The sequence below is a fragment of the Garra rufa genome, chromosome 22 (assembly GCF_049309525.1).
Source record: "Garra rufa chromosome 22, GarRuf1.0, whole genome shotgun sequence".
NCBI lineage: Eukaryota > Metazoa > Chordata > Actinopteri > Cypriniformes > Cyprinidae > Garra > Garra rufa.
In genome coordinates, this window is record NC_133382.1 from 17,291,336 (window position 1) to 17,307,265 (window position 15,930).

The following is a 15,930-nucleotide window of genomic DNA, read 5'->3' on the forward strand; positions in this document are numbered from 1 at the left end:
AGAAAGTATGGTTTGTACAGTATAAAAACCATTATGCCTATGGAATGTCCCCATAAAACATGTAAACCCAACATGTGTGTGTGTGTGTGTGTGTGTGTGTGTGTGTGTGTGTGTGTGTGTGTGTGTGTGTGTGTGTGTGTGTGTGTGTGTACCTTGTTTTTGTGACATATCAGGACACAAATTGGTGTAATAACATGGGTATGACATAGGTATTACAAGGAGAGGGTGACTTATGAGGACATTGCCCATGTCCCCACTTTTCAAAAGGCTTATAAATCATACAGAATACGTTTTTTTGAGAATGTAAAGATATGCACAGTCTCCTGTGAGGGCTAGGTTTAGGTGTAGGGAAGGTGTAGGGTGATAGCAAATATCGCTTGTACAGTATAAAAACCATTACGTCTATGGAATGTCCCCACAATTCACAAAAACAAACATGTGTGTGTGTGTGTGTGTGTGTGTGTGTGTGACAAGAACTCAAGAATTAAACTGTGTCAGAACAAATTCATCTTGATAATGTCAGATAACTTTGATAGAAAAGGTCCTAAATTTTTTATAAATTTTACATTTGGGTTTACATAAATTACATAAATGAACTACAGTGTCCTGCACCCAATAAAAAATATCAAAATTATATCCAGAGTCTGAATAATTTTTGGTTTGACTGTATCAAGGTTACATTTTCACAGAATGTTCTTTACCTTATGAAGGATGATTTTATGTAGACAACAGTAAATCACAAAAAAATAAATAATAATAAAACTTTACTGGATTTGGTATCTAATCTAATTTAAAGGATTAGCCATCTCGAAAGGCTTTGTATCTGTTTATTTACGTTTTCATAATTTAAAGAATGCAAAAATCATGTTTTAAATAATCCCGGTCAAAATTGTAACGAAAAAAAACATTTTCACAACCTAGAATTACTGTCCCCAAAACACTTTTCATTATTATGGGAGACTGACTATTAGAGATGATATTAATCTCAAGATTTTAATATTATAATTTGAAAGTAGCTTTATTTGGTATCAGTACCAAACAGGTTAAGAATTAAGATTTCTTATTTTACATTCAGCCTACATGTAGCCTACATATGCATTTAGCAGAAGCATTTATCAAAAGCGACAAAAGAGGAACAAAAGTCAACAATATGCGTAGTATACCAGGTTTATTAGAATTAATATGCGAGGTTGATTAAACAATTAGTTTAGGAAGCAAACTAGATAAGAAGAGCAGTTAAGACTGCTTTGCGACGTTTTCATTAAACATAATAAGTAAAAAAATGTTTCGGTAAACAAGGTCCAAATTCTAGTCAGATACAATATCATCTTTAGTCTAGTTCACACAATAGCTGTCTATTTTATTAATTCGTTTAAATATCAAACGTGAAGCTGGCAAGAAGCGCAAATCCCTAGCCTATTAGACGTTAAAGAAAGGACCAGCTTCATGTCAAGTAAACACACGTTGCACGCGCTACAATGCCCAGGGAGTTAGCATTTACCTCATATTTCCAAAGAAAACAAGTAACGACTGAAAAAAAGTATTATGGGTTCATTTGTGATTTACGCGCTTCCTCTTGAAGCTCCAAAGCGTGTGTGAGATGATTTGCTCCGGTTACACAACTGCAGGGCGAACTGCAGAGTTTCTCTCAGGCAAAATGACCTTAACTCTTCTCTCTCATCTTCGGATACATACTACAGAACGCTTTCATCCATATCAGCATCGTATATTATTAGCCGACGCGATATTAAGGACTTATGCATACGTACCTTTTATGCATCTTCATTTAAGTGCATATAAATAGAACAGCCTGACTACTGGACAAAGTTTTTCAACCAACTGCCCGTCATGCGGTGTCCATTACATTATGCCTTATATTTCGGTTGAGTAGTAGTATATAAGGTGGAAGCCACGGAGCTGGTGCTCACTGCAGTAGCCAGTTTCATCCTTGCGAATCCAAACCCAAACCCTAAGGACAACCAGAGGTGAGTGTCTTCACTGATGAAACTACAAGAGATTACAATTTCTTGCAAGGAAGAAAGAAAAACGACAAACTACAAGAAGTTCTGGCTCATCTGAAGAGGATGTGTTGATCTTTTAAATCTCGGCCACCTGGCGAGGGAATAATTTGTGTCTTGGAGTTTGGACGTGTTGGGATATCGCTCTTTATTAAGCAGTTTGATTACAACAGGACTGGGTGGGATTTATCATAAAGACATATGCAAATAATATGACTACTGTTGACCATTTACCAAGAATATGGGAGCAAAAGATGATCTGTTATATGGATGGAGAGTTATATTATGAAATACATGTAAATGTATAATTCTGTATACATTCAAGATTAAAAATGAAACTTCTGCCATTTTTTAGGCTAATCATGGCATTCGCTGGTATTCTGACTGATGCTGACATCACTGCAGCCCTGCAGGCCTGTCAAGGTAACCTACATGTTTCTGGACCGTCCCATTGACCTACAACCTAAAGTGAGAACATCAGTTTCATGTTGTTCCAAACCCGCATGACTTTCTTTTTTCCGTGGAACACAAAAGGCAGAATGCTATGGGACTGACAGCCTCAGTCACTATTCACTTTCATGTATGGACTAAGATGCAATGAAAGTGAATGGTGACTGAGACTGTCACTCTGCCTAACATCTCCTTATGTGCTCCACGGAGGAAAGAAAGCCATGTGGATTTGCAACAACATGAGGGTGAGTAAATGATGACACAATTTTCATTTTAGGGTGTCAACATCAATGTAAACATCATGTGCTTGAAAGCGTGGATCAGCAATCATGATTTCAAGGCCTAAATTCTTTTTGTAGTCATTCTGACATTTATCTCTTACATGAGTCTAAAAACTGATGAAATTACCTTTCAGCTGCTGACTCCTTCAACTACAAGAGCTTCTTTGCCAAGGTTGGTCTGTCTGCCAAGACTCCTGATGACATCAAGAAGGCCTTTGCTGTCATTGACCAGGACAAGAGCGGCTTCATTGAGGAGGATGAGCTTAAGTAAGTCTGTTTTCATATTAAATAAACTACTTTTATTACTTTTGAATGAACCACCTTGAACAAAACGTTTATGGATGGTTTCCTACTTGTGCTCTTCAGGCTGTTCCTGCAGAACTTCTCTGCTGGTGCCAGGGCACTCACTGATGCAGAGACAAAGGCTTTCCTGAAAGCTGGAGACTCTGATGGTGATGGCAAGATTGGAGTTGATGGTGAGGAATTTGCTCCTTGTTGATTATATCAACTGTATATGTGACCCTGGACCACCAAACTAAGTTTCACAGGTATATTTGTAGCAATAGCCAAAAATACAATATAAATTTTTCTTTTATGCCAAAAATCATTAGGATATTAAGTAAAGATCATGTTCCATAAAGATATTTTGTAAATGTTTTACTGTAAATATACTTCATTTGGACAACTTTAAAGGGGATTTTTTCAATATTTAGATTTTTTTTGCACCTTAGGATTCCAGATTTTCATATAGTTGTATCTCGACCAAATATTGTCAGATCCTAAAAAACCATACATCAATGCAAAGCATATCCAGCTTTCAGATTATGTATAAACTATAATGTATAAAATTGACCCTTATGGCTGATTTTGTGGTCCAGGGTCACATATAATGACTGAAATAATATTCCTGCTGTTCTGCTCTTCTGATGAATTCGTTCTCCTTAATTTTTACAGAGTTCGCTGTCTTGGTCAAGGCATAAATGGCACCTGACCAACAACTTTTGCTGACAACCAGTATCGTAGCCTGAGATCTCCACTTTTTTATCGGGGTGGCTGATTTTTATACACAATTCTTGTCCACTCCCATGCTGCACCCTGTCCACAATGACTGTCAACGTCACACGGTCTTTTGCGTTGTAGATATGCATGTTGGTTTCTGTAAAATCTTTGATGCTGTTTTTGGGAAAGGACAATGAGAAAATAAATACTATTTTTCATTTTTGAGTCTCTGTCTTCTTACAGTATAAACATTTTAACTCACTGCCATTATAGCTTACCTATTTATATATATATATATATATATATATATTACATTAGCAATGGCTTCGTGGGGATCAGACAGATTAAAAGACGGCTTAGTAAACAACATGGTATAGAAAGTTATAATACAGTATCAACTAAAAAATTACGGTAAATGATTATAAAAATGTCTCTGGTAAAAGACTATATAATGGGATACAGATCTAATGGTACATTTCATAAAATACTTTTAAATGTACATTTTTTAGAATTCCCCTAAGTCCCCTAGTAAAAAAGTTAAATGCATTTATTTATAAGTCTATTAAAGGAGTAGCTCACTTTCAGAACAAAAATTGACAGATAATGTAATATAATGGGCTTCTATGGTGCCCCCGAGTTTGAACTTCCAAAATGCAGCTTCAAAGGGCTCTAAACGATCACAGCTGAGGTAAGAAGGGTCTTATTTAGCAAAACAATCTGTTATTTTCTTTAAAAAATTACAATTTATATACTTTTTAACCTTAAATGGTCTTGTCTAGCTCTGTGCATACTTTGTGTAGAGATTAAAAAGTCTATAGATTGTAAAAAAAATTTTTTTTTGAAAATAACCGATCGTTTCCCTAGATAAGACCCTTCTTCCTCATCTGGTATCATTTAGAACCCTCTGAAGCTGCATTTAAACTGCATTTTGGAAGTTCAAACTCGCGGGCACCATAGAAGTCCATTATATGGAGAGAAATTCTGCAATGTTTTCCTAAAAAAAAAAAACGAGAAAGAAAGAAAGACATGAACATCTTGGATGACAAGGGGGTGAGTGCATAATCTGTAAATTTTTGTTCAGAAAGTGAACTACTCCTTTAACATATTTATTGACATATTGCTCAAAACGTACTGATATAAAAATTGTACCTGAACTTTATATGAAGTACTGCTTGTGCACAAATTTCTTAATTTTAAGTCTAATATATGTTTTAATGGCATTATTAATGCGGATTGTATGATCTTTAAATAATATCAGTCTTTGAATGCAAAATATTTAAAGCTTACCTAAAGTATACTTGGAATAATTCCACTTTAGCACCATCAAATATACTTAAGTATATCTTCAGTTGGACTTTTGCACAATTAAAGTGTATTAAGTACAAAATTAGTTTTTCTAATTTAGCAGACTTTAAATATACTAGTTTAGTATACTAAAAATACAATTGCAGGGTATTTTTAATAAATACATTATATGTAAATGTCTTTGTAGTATAGCATAAAATAATTGTATTTTAATAATTGTAATTGTATTCATCGTGTAATTTTCAGTGACAAACTAAATATTACACTTCACAAAAAGAAAAAAAAATATTAGTTTTTTGTTATCAGAGTGACAATTGATTGCAATAAAGATGCAGAAGCAGTAATATGTGTTTATTTAACAAAATAACTCAGGAGATAAACAACTACAATAACACACAATGAGAACTGACAATGAAAAGACACTGAATTAAACTAAAAGAACATCAAGTGCAAAAACTAGTTAAACCATGCCATAATAACTACTGTAAATACAAGGAAAGCTAGAAACCATGAAAACCCAAAGTCCAGCTAAAGCAAATGAAAAACACAGATGACCCATTACAATTAGTTATGTACATTAGGGTTTTATGTTACATTGTTACACATTACATAGTTGACTACATAGATTAAAAAGCAGTGTTGACCAAACTGAGTTATCATTAGGTATCTTGAAGTACAACGTGGACACCACTAGGTGGTGTCTGGTGCCACAGTCCACATTTGTATGATTTAAACACGCCAGCAGCCACTCAACTTTATAAACTTTTTTGCATACTTTACTGATTCAAACGACAGTGTACTCTTAACTGAAAAATGTGGCATTTATTTATTTATTTATTTATTTATTAGTTTTATTCAATTTGTCATTAATTTGAATTGCGGACTCAACAAACGACAGAAGTACTGTACCAACAAATTAGAGAATGTAAATGGATAGATCACTATACCGTAACACTACCAGTCAGTTCAGTGACATTAGAGTGTATTGGTTTGTTGGCTAGGTGGCTCCAATGTCTGTCTTCCCCTTTCCATGACAGGCCGAAGGCTCTCGGTAATGCCATTTCTTCATCAATGTCTGCTTAAAAAATAATAATAATAAACCTCAATGCACTTTTTTATTTCGTCCATGGCATTGCAATATAAAAACTGTAAGGTGGATTTTGACTAAGATGTTTTATAGGGACATTCAAGAAATCATTTTAACTATTAGTTCTTACACAACAATATCTAGTAAGGGTAAGTTGTCGATTATCTTTGCTGTACTACTTACTCTGAATTCTGACTGATTTTCCTGAACAGCAAATGATTCAGAAAATTCTTTGTCTGTAAGCTCAATTATTACTCAGTCGGATATCGGTCAGATTAGTGACAAAGTAAGAGAAAAGTGTCAAGTTCCATTGAGTAGATGATTAGTCTCAGTGTCTTCCTAAGTGGATTGGACTCCTGACTACTTATTTAAAACTAAGACAAAGTGAGTCCCATTAAATGTAAAGTTATAGTTAAGTTAAGGCATTAAATCAAGCATACAATACAAATCTGAGTAGGCATGTATAATTGTGAAAAAGCAAAACTTGTACATTAGAATTAAAGCTGTATCGGTAACACTTTCTATGAAGCCCATATTTATAATACATTATAAGGGTATTCTTAAGGCATTAAAATGAATGCATAATGCATTATAAAAAAAACTTATAATATGTTATATCATCTCATGAGTATTCATAAGAACAGTTTTAATGTATAATAATTTTTAATTATTTGTGATCATAGCTTTTAAGAGTATGATTACCTCCTCGTAGTTATAACATATTATAAGTCTCATATCTTGTCATCTTTCTCATGTCACTTTACTTAAAGCATACAAAGACCACTTATAAGTAATTATAATAATATTTCCCAAAGAACCCTAAGATCATGCATCAGATCAGATGAATGTGTAATATGACACATTTGTATTATCAGTTTGATTATTTTGATGGTAGCCTTTAGACAGCTTTTAATAAGTAACTCTGCAACTGCATGTCAGCAAGCAGTAATTATTAGTAGTAGTATGCTGAATATATGCTAACACTAAATTTTGATGTTTCCCCAAAAGACAAACTATTATATTATAAGTAACTTTGCAAGTAGATGAACCTTCTACCTAGCCTAACCTTAACCTAAGCCTACTAATTCTCTAAGGAGTGTTAGTTGACATGTAGGTGGAAAGTTTAAGCATATAGTAAATAAAGTGGACCATCAAAATAAAACATAATATAATGTAAAAAATAAATGTAATATAATCCATTATAAATTAAGTAGATTTAATATGGCGTCCATAATCATAATCTTAAAAGTTATAACCTCAAATACTCAAGTATTATAATAGTTGTTATGATTATTCAGGAGATGATATGTGACCCTGGACCACAAAACCAGTCTTAAGTCGCTGGGGTATATTTGTAGCAATAGCCAAAACTACATTGTATGGGTAAAAATGATTGATTTTTCTTTTATGTCAAAAATCATTAGGAAATTAAGTAAAGATCATGTTCCATGAAGATTTTTTGTAAAATTCCTACTGTAAACCTATCCAAATGTAATTTTTGATTAGTAATATGCATTGTTAAGAACTTAATTTGGACAACTTTAAAGGTGATTTTCTCAGTATTTTGATTTTTTTGCACCCTTAGATTTCAGATTTTCAAATAGATGTATCTCGGCCAAATATTGTCATATCCTAACAAACCATACATCAATAGAAAGCTTATTTATTGAGCTTTCATATGATGTATATATCTCAGTTTTGTAAAATTTAACCTTATGACTGCATGGTTTTGTGGTCCAGGGTCATATATAACATATTATAAGGTTTTTTTTATATATAATGCATTATGCATTCATTGTAATGCCTTAGAAATACCCTTATAATGTATTATAAAAAGGGGCTTCATAGAAAGTGTTACTGCTGTATCATAGTATTGTTATTAATTAACTGGTATGAGGCACAAAATACGTGAGGATGTTAACTAAACCTTATGAAACGGAGCAAAGGTGATTCACACAACAGAGGTCAAACAGTTCATAAGACATACATAAGCAATGCATGTGTGCACAAAGCGACAACTTTTTCATCTTTATAACATGATTTTATGCATTAAACTTTTAAAATGTAAAAGAAAATCACATGCAGAAAAATGTATTTAATTAATCTGAAAAACAAAATATGCTGTGATATATAGCTAATAAAGTAACTGAGTTAACATTTTTACTGATCATTAATACAAATAATCCAGTTTTCAATTATCAGTAAAATGATAACAGGGTCACAGAGTTGACTGTATGAAATCACCCCTTTAGTGCTATTATTATAAAGTGATAAAAGTTGAATACACAACAGCACCCTTTTTACAACACACACACACACACACACACACACACACACACACGAAGCGTTTCTTTTCAATCAAGTGCGCATATTAGGTCGAAGTGCAGGTACGTGTGCGCGCATTCGGTCCGAGGCTCATTTAAATAGTAAAGGATAATTAGTTCGTCAAGAAATTCAAGTCGAGCCTTGCAACACGAATTTGATACACGCACAGGTAACCCAAGCATCTCTCATTGTCCGTCCCATTAGCATGTACATATATATAAGTTGTCAGTGGATGAGAGGCGCTATCACACAGCCTTACCTCTTCTCTGGATCAGCGCAAGGAGAAATCTTCACAGGTCAGATGCTGCTTTCCGCTTGCCATCAAATAGCATTTACTGTACTTTATAACTGTTGGTTCTGGCTATCTAGGCTACGTGTTTTGTATTTTTACTAAATTCGTTTAAAGTTTGACATGTTCTTTTTTAGCAGTAGGACAGTGACAGAACAAAAACTAGAATAAATAGGATTTTGTAGTGTAAACTTCGCAGTAAATGTTTCTTTAATTTCGATGTTGCTCTAATTTATATGAGTTCTTTGAATGTAATTAATTTTATTTCTGTCTCAAATACATAGAGTCATTTTAGTAATAAGTCAATAAATAGCATAAATATAAATAATCATATAACTAAATATAAAGGAATAAAGTAATACTTTTTTCTCCAACAGTTTGAAAATGTCACTTACTTCCATCCTCTCGGCTGAGGCCATTGAAAATGCTGTCAAAGACTGCCAAGGTATGTACTAAATCATTAAACAATAATAATGTTGAGACATATTTATCTCATGTTGAGAGAATAATGACAATAATTCTCATGTTGCTTTTTCTCCAACAGCTCCAGAATCCTTTTGTTATAAAAAGTTCTTCCAACTTTGTGGCCTGAGCCAGAAAACTCCCCAAGAAGTAAAGGATGTCTTCCGCATTATAGATGAGGATAACAGTGGATTTATTGAGGAGGCTGAGCTCAAGTATGTCATTTTAACTAGTTTTGAATTCAAATACATCACAGACAATGATGTGATTTCAGTGTTTGGTCATGTTTTAAAACTTACAAAATGTACCGACATAAAGCTTTAGTGATTTCATTTCACTCGAGGCATTTCCTAAAGCTTTAGGGCTTCAATATGTTATTCAGAGAAAGCATTTCTAATGCTAAAAATACTATGCTTGTAATAGACATACATGAAATCCTGTGCATAAAGAGAATTACTTTTGTTTAAGCTATACATTAAATGTCCGTGTCTTAGGCTACCTGATAATACCAGAGTTCCATTAAAGCTAAGTCCTTTTCAAATGTAATCCACGGAGATGCTGTCATTATGTTTTTTCTGTCCTTGCGTGATGTGATTTATCTGCATTATGTAATGACTTCAGCAGAACTAGAACCCAGGGCTGGAGAGATGACATTCGCAATAGTCCTTTGGAGGGTTTCATTTTTAGCTCACATTTTAGCCAGGACAGGTGAAAGAGATCATATTTAATCATTTGATTGATGAGTTCAGCTGTATGTGACTCGAACAAATAGATGCGTAGAAAAGATCTAAAATGAAAAATGGTTTAAAATGCTGAGCTGTTAGAAGTTGGAGAGTCATAGTTCAGTGATGGCTGTGCAGCACTTCATTCTTCTCATCAGTGGATTTGTGTGAATCAGGTTTTTTCTCCAGCGATTTTTCCCGGGGGCGCGAACCCTGACAGAAAAGGAGATTAAGAGCCTCCTTACAGCTGCAGATGATGATAGCGATGGCCGGATTGGAGTAGACGGTAATGTTTTCTCATAAGATTGTCCCTGTGTTCGTGTTTTATGCATCTACATGTCCTAACACAGTTTTTAGATTTCAGAAGATTTTTTTTCTCTTTAAAATGGTGAAAAGAGTTTTGTATGTTTACTTTGTTAAATCTGTCATTTTATGCCCTTTGCTTGTCTGTTACATAATTTCTCTGATCATTACTCAGAGATGTGCTGAGATTTAATGACTGTCTTAGATCATGGAAACTCTAGTGAAAAAATCTATCAGTGCATTGCATAAGAGGATCAAAGAGCAGGGTCACCTCAAATTATTATTTCAATCCTGAGTAACATTCATGCACACACTGAGACAATACAAAGTCTAAAAGCATCATGCAAATTAGTAAGAGAGCTCAGAGTAAAATTCTCTTTATTGTAGCCTTGGTGATTTATTTAATGAAATCACCTTCTATATTTTAAATTCTGCTGTTCCTTTGTCTCTACAGAGTTCCAGACTATGGTGTTATCCTGAAAGACTCCTTGGCCCCCCGACTATAAGCACTGCAGCGTCATCATTCATTTTACTTTTTACACCTGATTTCTTTTCAAAAAAGAAGAATCAGCATGTAAAGTAAATGTACTTGACTTTTGAATACATGTGTCCCCATTCACCCCAAATGACCAATGACAAAACTGTTCAGGGAAAATAAAATAAAGTCACTAAACTGATGCATCTGGTTTACTGTGTCTTAAATCTGCTTCAGGGTAAGGCACATATCATTTTAAGACATACTTACCTGCAGAGGTGGGGCCAAGTCATTGTTTTGCAAGTCACATGTAAGTCTCCAGTCTTTGCATTCAAGTCACGAGTCAAGTTCCAAGTCCTAAATCAAGACAGGCAAGTCCAAGTCGAGTTGCAAGTTCTCAACTTTAAGCTTCAAGTCCTAAATTAGTGCACAAATTAGTGTCCCCGTATTAATTACTACAGTAAATTTAAAGTCAATAATAATCTCTAGTATAATTATAAAAGATAGGCTATACTAATTAGTGGTGTTTCATGGAGGAATTAATCATTGTTTGTGAACAAATATAGGCCTTTTTTTAGAAGGTAGGCCATAAAGTCTTGCCGAGGCACAGGGTTCAAGTCCAAGTCAAGTCTTGAGTCATTGCTCAAGTCTAAGTCGAGTTGCAAGTCTTCTTTGATTATGTCAAGTCAAGTCACAAGTCATCAAATTTGGGACTCGAGTCCGAGTCAAGTCTCAAGTCATGCGACTCAAGTCCACAACTCTGCTTACCTGTATGTGACTGTAGTATGTATGTACAGCAGTACATTTGAAAAAATAACTCTGAAAATGAACTGTTAAATGAGCCAAGATTTGTACAATCAATTTTGTATACACACATCCAAGTAAAGTCATTCTTGATAACATTGTAGAAAGCAGGTTGAACCTACAGTTAAAACAAAAAGTATTCAGACACCAGATATAATTTTTGATATTGTTTTACTAGTGGGTGCAGAACACTGTAGTTCATTTATGTAAGTGAGGATAGCAAAAAAGTAAACTGTGACAAATTATACCCCAAAAATTCTTCATACAGTGGACTCCTAGTAAAAATGATTAAAATTTGGGACCCAAAATTATTTACATTTTGAGCTTACCATGTTTTGCTTAAGTTTTTTTTTTCTTTAATTGCTAATGCAACCTTTTTACACCACAGACTAAAAAAATTAAGCATTGCTTGGTAATTGGTCAACAAAGTATTGATGGTTGTGTAAATATTGTCATACTAACAGTTGTCTGAATTTCTGGTTGATTGTAATCCATTACATACCTTTCTATCAAAGTTGTCTGACACTATCAAGATTCATTTGTTCTGACACAGTTTAACTCTTGAGTTCTTGTCATATTTTATTAGCATTTTTTAGCATTACTATAATGAATAAATTGATAATGTGAAAAATGTTGAAAGTGCCTGAATAAATTTGGGTTTGACTGTATTTACACATTTAAACATTGCTATTTTACTATTACTATTACAATGATATTTGGTGTATAAAGATGTGTGCTGAGGGAAATTATTTATATAAAATATTAATGAGTGTTGTTACAATTAAATACAGTGTACTAAGAATGTTCTCAGTAGTTTAAAACCCAAAAGAAGGTGTAACTTTACTTACTTTAAATTATATCGGTAACCAATATATCAGCTGACACCTGATGTTCTCAGCAAACCTTTGAAGTACAAAAAAAAGAATAAATGCACTTTCAATCATTTTTGTGGTTCTACTACTATCAGCGTGGATGAAGACATCAAAGCATCTGATACACATAGCTATTAGTTAATTTATTTTATTTGGCCCTTTGTTAGTTGCAAGCAATGCATTTTATTATTTTTTCCCCTAATCAATAAATACAACATAGCTCACTGCAAAATATAAACCTTCAAATCCTAGATGTAACCAAAGCCTTAAAACAAGAGAGTTCAAATGTAAAGCAGACTAAGTAGGCACAAAAGGTACAGACACTGAGAGCAGGTGTAAGTTTCAGTGAAGAGGGCCTCTCAATACTGAATGGCAAGGATATCCCGCTCAGGTTACCGCTTAGCCCATTAGAACAATGGAATTGAAAATGCTGCATCAATCCTGGCTTCTGATTATCCCTTTCTGTGCTGAAGCCAGAGACCAAAACGAGCCGGGCAAACATGTGGCTCAATGGCATCAGCTCCACTGAGATAATCCTAGTGCACGCATGGCCCAATATGTTAGATTTAACAAACAACTAATGGGGGAGCTTATACAGCAATTATACTACAAAGATTATCCTCCATATTATTCAGCCAGAGGTCACGTGTTCAAATATAAGAGAGTATTGTTTTACAAGCAGCTTTCAATTTACAAGCCAATATCTGTAATCACTGGGCTGGTGTATTACTAAACTGATCAAACATCCAAAGAGTACTTTTTTTGCAGATATCCACATGATATTCTCAACACGATCACTAAGGACAGGAATAAAAAAAAATAAATAAATAAAAAATAGCCGCAAACAGCAATTCCTGGGGTTCAAGTGCTTTAAGGCATTTAAGCACATATGAAAAAAGACATTACTTAGCAAGCCTGTAACCGCCGAAATCAAGGATTTAAAAAGGCATTTTGGCAAATCCAGGTTATTTACTAAATAAATATTATGTTTTTAATGGTTATGACTGTTATAGTGCCAGCTGTGGTCTGATCTCCTTAAAACTTTACATGCTTGTTTAGAATCACCTGTCACATGTGCTCACTAGGTTTCATGAAGTTTTGAGTTTTCTTTTAGGCTTTATGGATTTTTGGTACATTTGGATAGAGCCCTTTTCTAAAAGACCTCTTTATAGCTTCCCAAAGGGTAAATTTTAACGTTTTTGTTGATAATTATTGACCTAGAGAGTCCAAAGAATTGTCCAAAGAATTGTGTTTTTTTCCAGATTGAGCAAAAATCCTAGAACCAGTTACGTTTAATCAATCATTTAACAAACAATTTGATTGACAGCAGTGGTTCTAGAGGCAAAGTTGTCCAGAAAGAGCAGTTCTATAATATGATACTAATATTATTACGCATATTATCATTATTATACATTTTATTTATAGGTGCCTTTCTTGACACTCAAGGTCACCTTACATCAACATCAACAACAGTAACAATATTTAAAAACAATGAAATACAATGCAATTAAAGAAAATGCAGTTGTAGTCAAAGGAAGTAAGCTATTCTAAACAAATGAGTTTTGAGTTTGGATTTAAAAAGTGTGAGGGAATCAATATTACGGAGGTCCGGTGGAAGCGAATTCCAGAGCTGTGGAGCAGAGAAACTGAAAGCTCTACTCCCCATAGTAACAAGGCGGACACGGGGAATGGTGAAATGGATAGAAGAAGAAGATCTAAGAGTGCGAGCGTGTGTAGGTATATGGAGGAGATCAAAAAGATACGAAGGGATTATGAATGACTTTAAAAGTAAGGAGAAGTATTTTATAGTTGATACGATAAATGATAGGGAGCCAATGAAGCTGTTGTAAAATAGGAGTGATGTGATGAATAGAAGGGGTACGAGTAATAATACGAGCAGCTGAGTTTTGGACCAGTTGAAGTTTATGCATGAGTTTTATGTGGAAGGCCAAACAAAAGAGAATTACAATAATCTAAACGGGCTGTGAACAAGAATGGCAGTAGAATGAGGCGTAAGGAAAGGACGCAGATGGTTGATATTACGAAGATGATAATAAGCAGACCAGGGAACATTATTAACATGAGATGTAAAAGAGAGGGTGCTATCGAAGATGACACCCAGACTCTTAACCTGAGGGGAGGGAGAGATAAAGGAGCTATCAATGGGAATCGAAAAATTATGAAGTTTGTTTAATGTTGATTTTGTACCTATAAGGAGCAATTCTGTTTTATTGGCATTTAACTTAAGGAAGTTTGAAGTGAACCAGGATTTTATGTCAAGAAGACAGTTAGTAAGGGAAGATGGTGGAAGTGTGGAATTAGGTTTGGTTGACAAATAGAGCTGGGTGTCATCTGTATAGCAATGGAAATTGATCTGATATTTACGAAAGATGTAACCAAGGGGAAGAAGATAAATAATAAACAGTAGGGGCCCCAGAACGGAGCCCTGGGGCACACCTGTAATAACAGGGACAGAATGGGAAGTGAATGATTTTAACTGAATAAACTGCAAAACAACGCACAATGTACAATCATTTACGCCTTTGAAAAATACGATATGGCCCCCTAAAGGGCAATTTCTTTCAAATTTCTCACAGACCTTTGGGGTCGTGAGTCAAACAGGTCCACTGAGCTTTTTTCTGTTCGGCCTCCGTTAACCTTGTCTAAAAAGTGCTCGAATATCATCAGCCAATGTTGATTTTTGAGATACGCAAATGTCCTTATAGACACTTGTGGCACATCGTGCACAGCTATTTTCATGTTAATAGGACATATGGTTGCATAGTTATATATCGATTTTTATGTTTTTTCCCTCTTATAGTGCTACCAAGTGGCCAAGCTCCGCAGTTTTTTTCCTGTGACCTCAAATTGTGTGCAGGAGTTATAGGCATTTTACTAAAAGTGTCCCTTCTCCTTTCGAAGGTTTTGGTGTCTTTGTGACGGTGAGTTGAAAGTTCAACTTTTTTTGATAATTATTGATATTTACTCTCTGGAGAATCTTTCTGCACTGGTTTTGGTTTGGTTCCGGTTGGGCAAAAAACCTAGGACTAGTTTGCAAAAGTAGGTTTTTCAAAAAATCCAGAATACCTGAAAATTTTGCCAGGCTCACAATCGAATCTGAGGCATTTTGTCTGACGTGAGCCAAGGATTTCAATGACATAAGACACCTGCCAGGAAGTTTCTGGTATGCCTAGGAAACACTTGATTAGCTGGTTCAGGTGCATCTAATTGGGGTGGGAGGGGCTGTACTGCAGGACACTGGCCCTCCAGGACAGAGTTTATGTATGGGTACCCCTGGTTTAGGAGCTATGAGCTGATTTTTTACTTTTGATCTCTGTAGCGCCCCATCAGGCCGATTATGGCAAGTCTTGGTGACGTTGTAGGTGGTGTGAGGGCTACTATCCCTCCAAGTGTCAAGTCTCTACAATTTACGGTTTGGTCTGCATGATCAGTTTTACATGGAGATTCTTGGCCATTCTAACAATTACAATAGGGCTTCAGCGCTATGCGCTTGAATCCCTAAATATTATCATAAATC

The 15,930-nt window shown here is 34.7% G+C and overlaps 2 protein-coding genes across 3 annotated transcripts; both read left to right on the forward strand.

Moving 5' to 3' along the window:
- The first annotated feature begins 1,891 nt into the window (after nucleotides 1-1,891).
- On the forward strand, nucleotides 1,892-3,966 carry LOC141297671 (parvalbumin alpha). Its single transcript, XM_073828107.1, has 5 exons — nucleotides 1,892-1,985; nucleotides 2,374-2,441; nucleotides 2,884-3,016; nucleotides 3,116-3,225; nucleotides 3,704-3,966. The coding sequence occupies exons 2-5, from the start codon at nucleotides 2,381-2,383 to the stop codon at nucleotides 3,727-3,729; spliced, it is 330 nt and encodes a 109-aa protein (XP_073684208.1). The 5' UTR covers nucleotides 1,892-1,985; nucleotides 2,374-2,380; the 3' UTR covers nucleotides 3,730-3,966.
- Nucleotides 3,967-4,573: 607 nt separating this feature from the next.
- Nucleotides 4,574-10,919, forward strand: pvalb9 (parvalbumin 9). Of its 2 annotated transcripts, none has more exons than XM_073828408.1 (5): nucleotides 4,574-4,798; nucleotides 9,132-9,199; nucleotides 9,299-9,431; nucleotides 10,115-10,224; nucleotides 10,696-10,919. In XM_073828408.1, the coding sequence occupies exons 1-5, from the start codon at nucleotides 4,788-4,790 to the stop codon at nucleotides 10,719-10,721; spliced, it is 348 nt and encodes a 115-aa protein (XP_073684509.1). In that variant the 5' UTR covers nucleotides 4,574-4,787; the 3' UTR covers nucleotides 10,722-10,919. The 2 variants fall into 2 exon arrangements, with proteins under 2 accessions (XP_073684509.1, XP_073684510.1); XM_073828409.1 differs by lacking the exon at nucleotides 4,574-4,798 and adding an exon at nucleotides 8,530-8,761.
- The last annotated feature ends 5,011 nt before the right edge of the window (nucleotides 10,920-15,930 follow it).

What these genes read in the sequence shown, in the direction of transcription:
- LOC141297671 (XM_073828107.1), top strand. Translation starts at nt 2,381, where the DNA reads ATGGCATTCGCTGGTATTCTGACTGATGCTGACATCACTGCAGCCCTG. An exon ending in ATTGAGGAGGATGAGCTTAA is followed by an intron (nt 3,017 to 3,115) that starts GTAAGTCTGTTT and finishes TGTGCTCTTCAG; the next exon opens with GCTGTTCCTGCAGAACTTCT. An exon ending in TGGCAAGATTGGAGTTGATG is followed by an intron (nt 3,226 to 3,703) that starts GTGAGGAATTTG and finishes TAATTTTTACAG; the next exon opens with AGTTCGCTGTCTTGGTCAAG.
- pvalb9 (XM_073828408.1), top strand. An exon ending in ATTGAGGAGGCTGAGCTCAA is followed by an intron (nt 9,432 to 10,114) that starts GTATGTCATTTT and finishes TGTGTGAATCAG; the next exon opens with GTTTTTTCTCCAGCGATTTT. An exon ending in TGGCCGGATTGGAGTAGACG is followed by an intron (nt 10,225 to 10,695) that starts GTAATGTTTTCT and finishes TTGTCTCTACAG; the next exon opens with AGTTCCAGACTATGGTGTTA.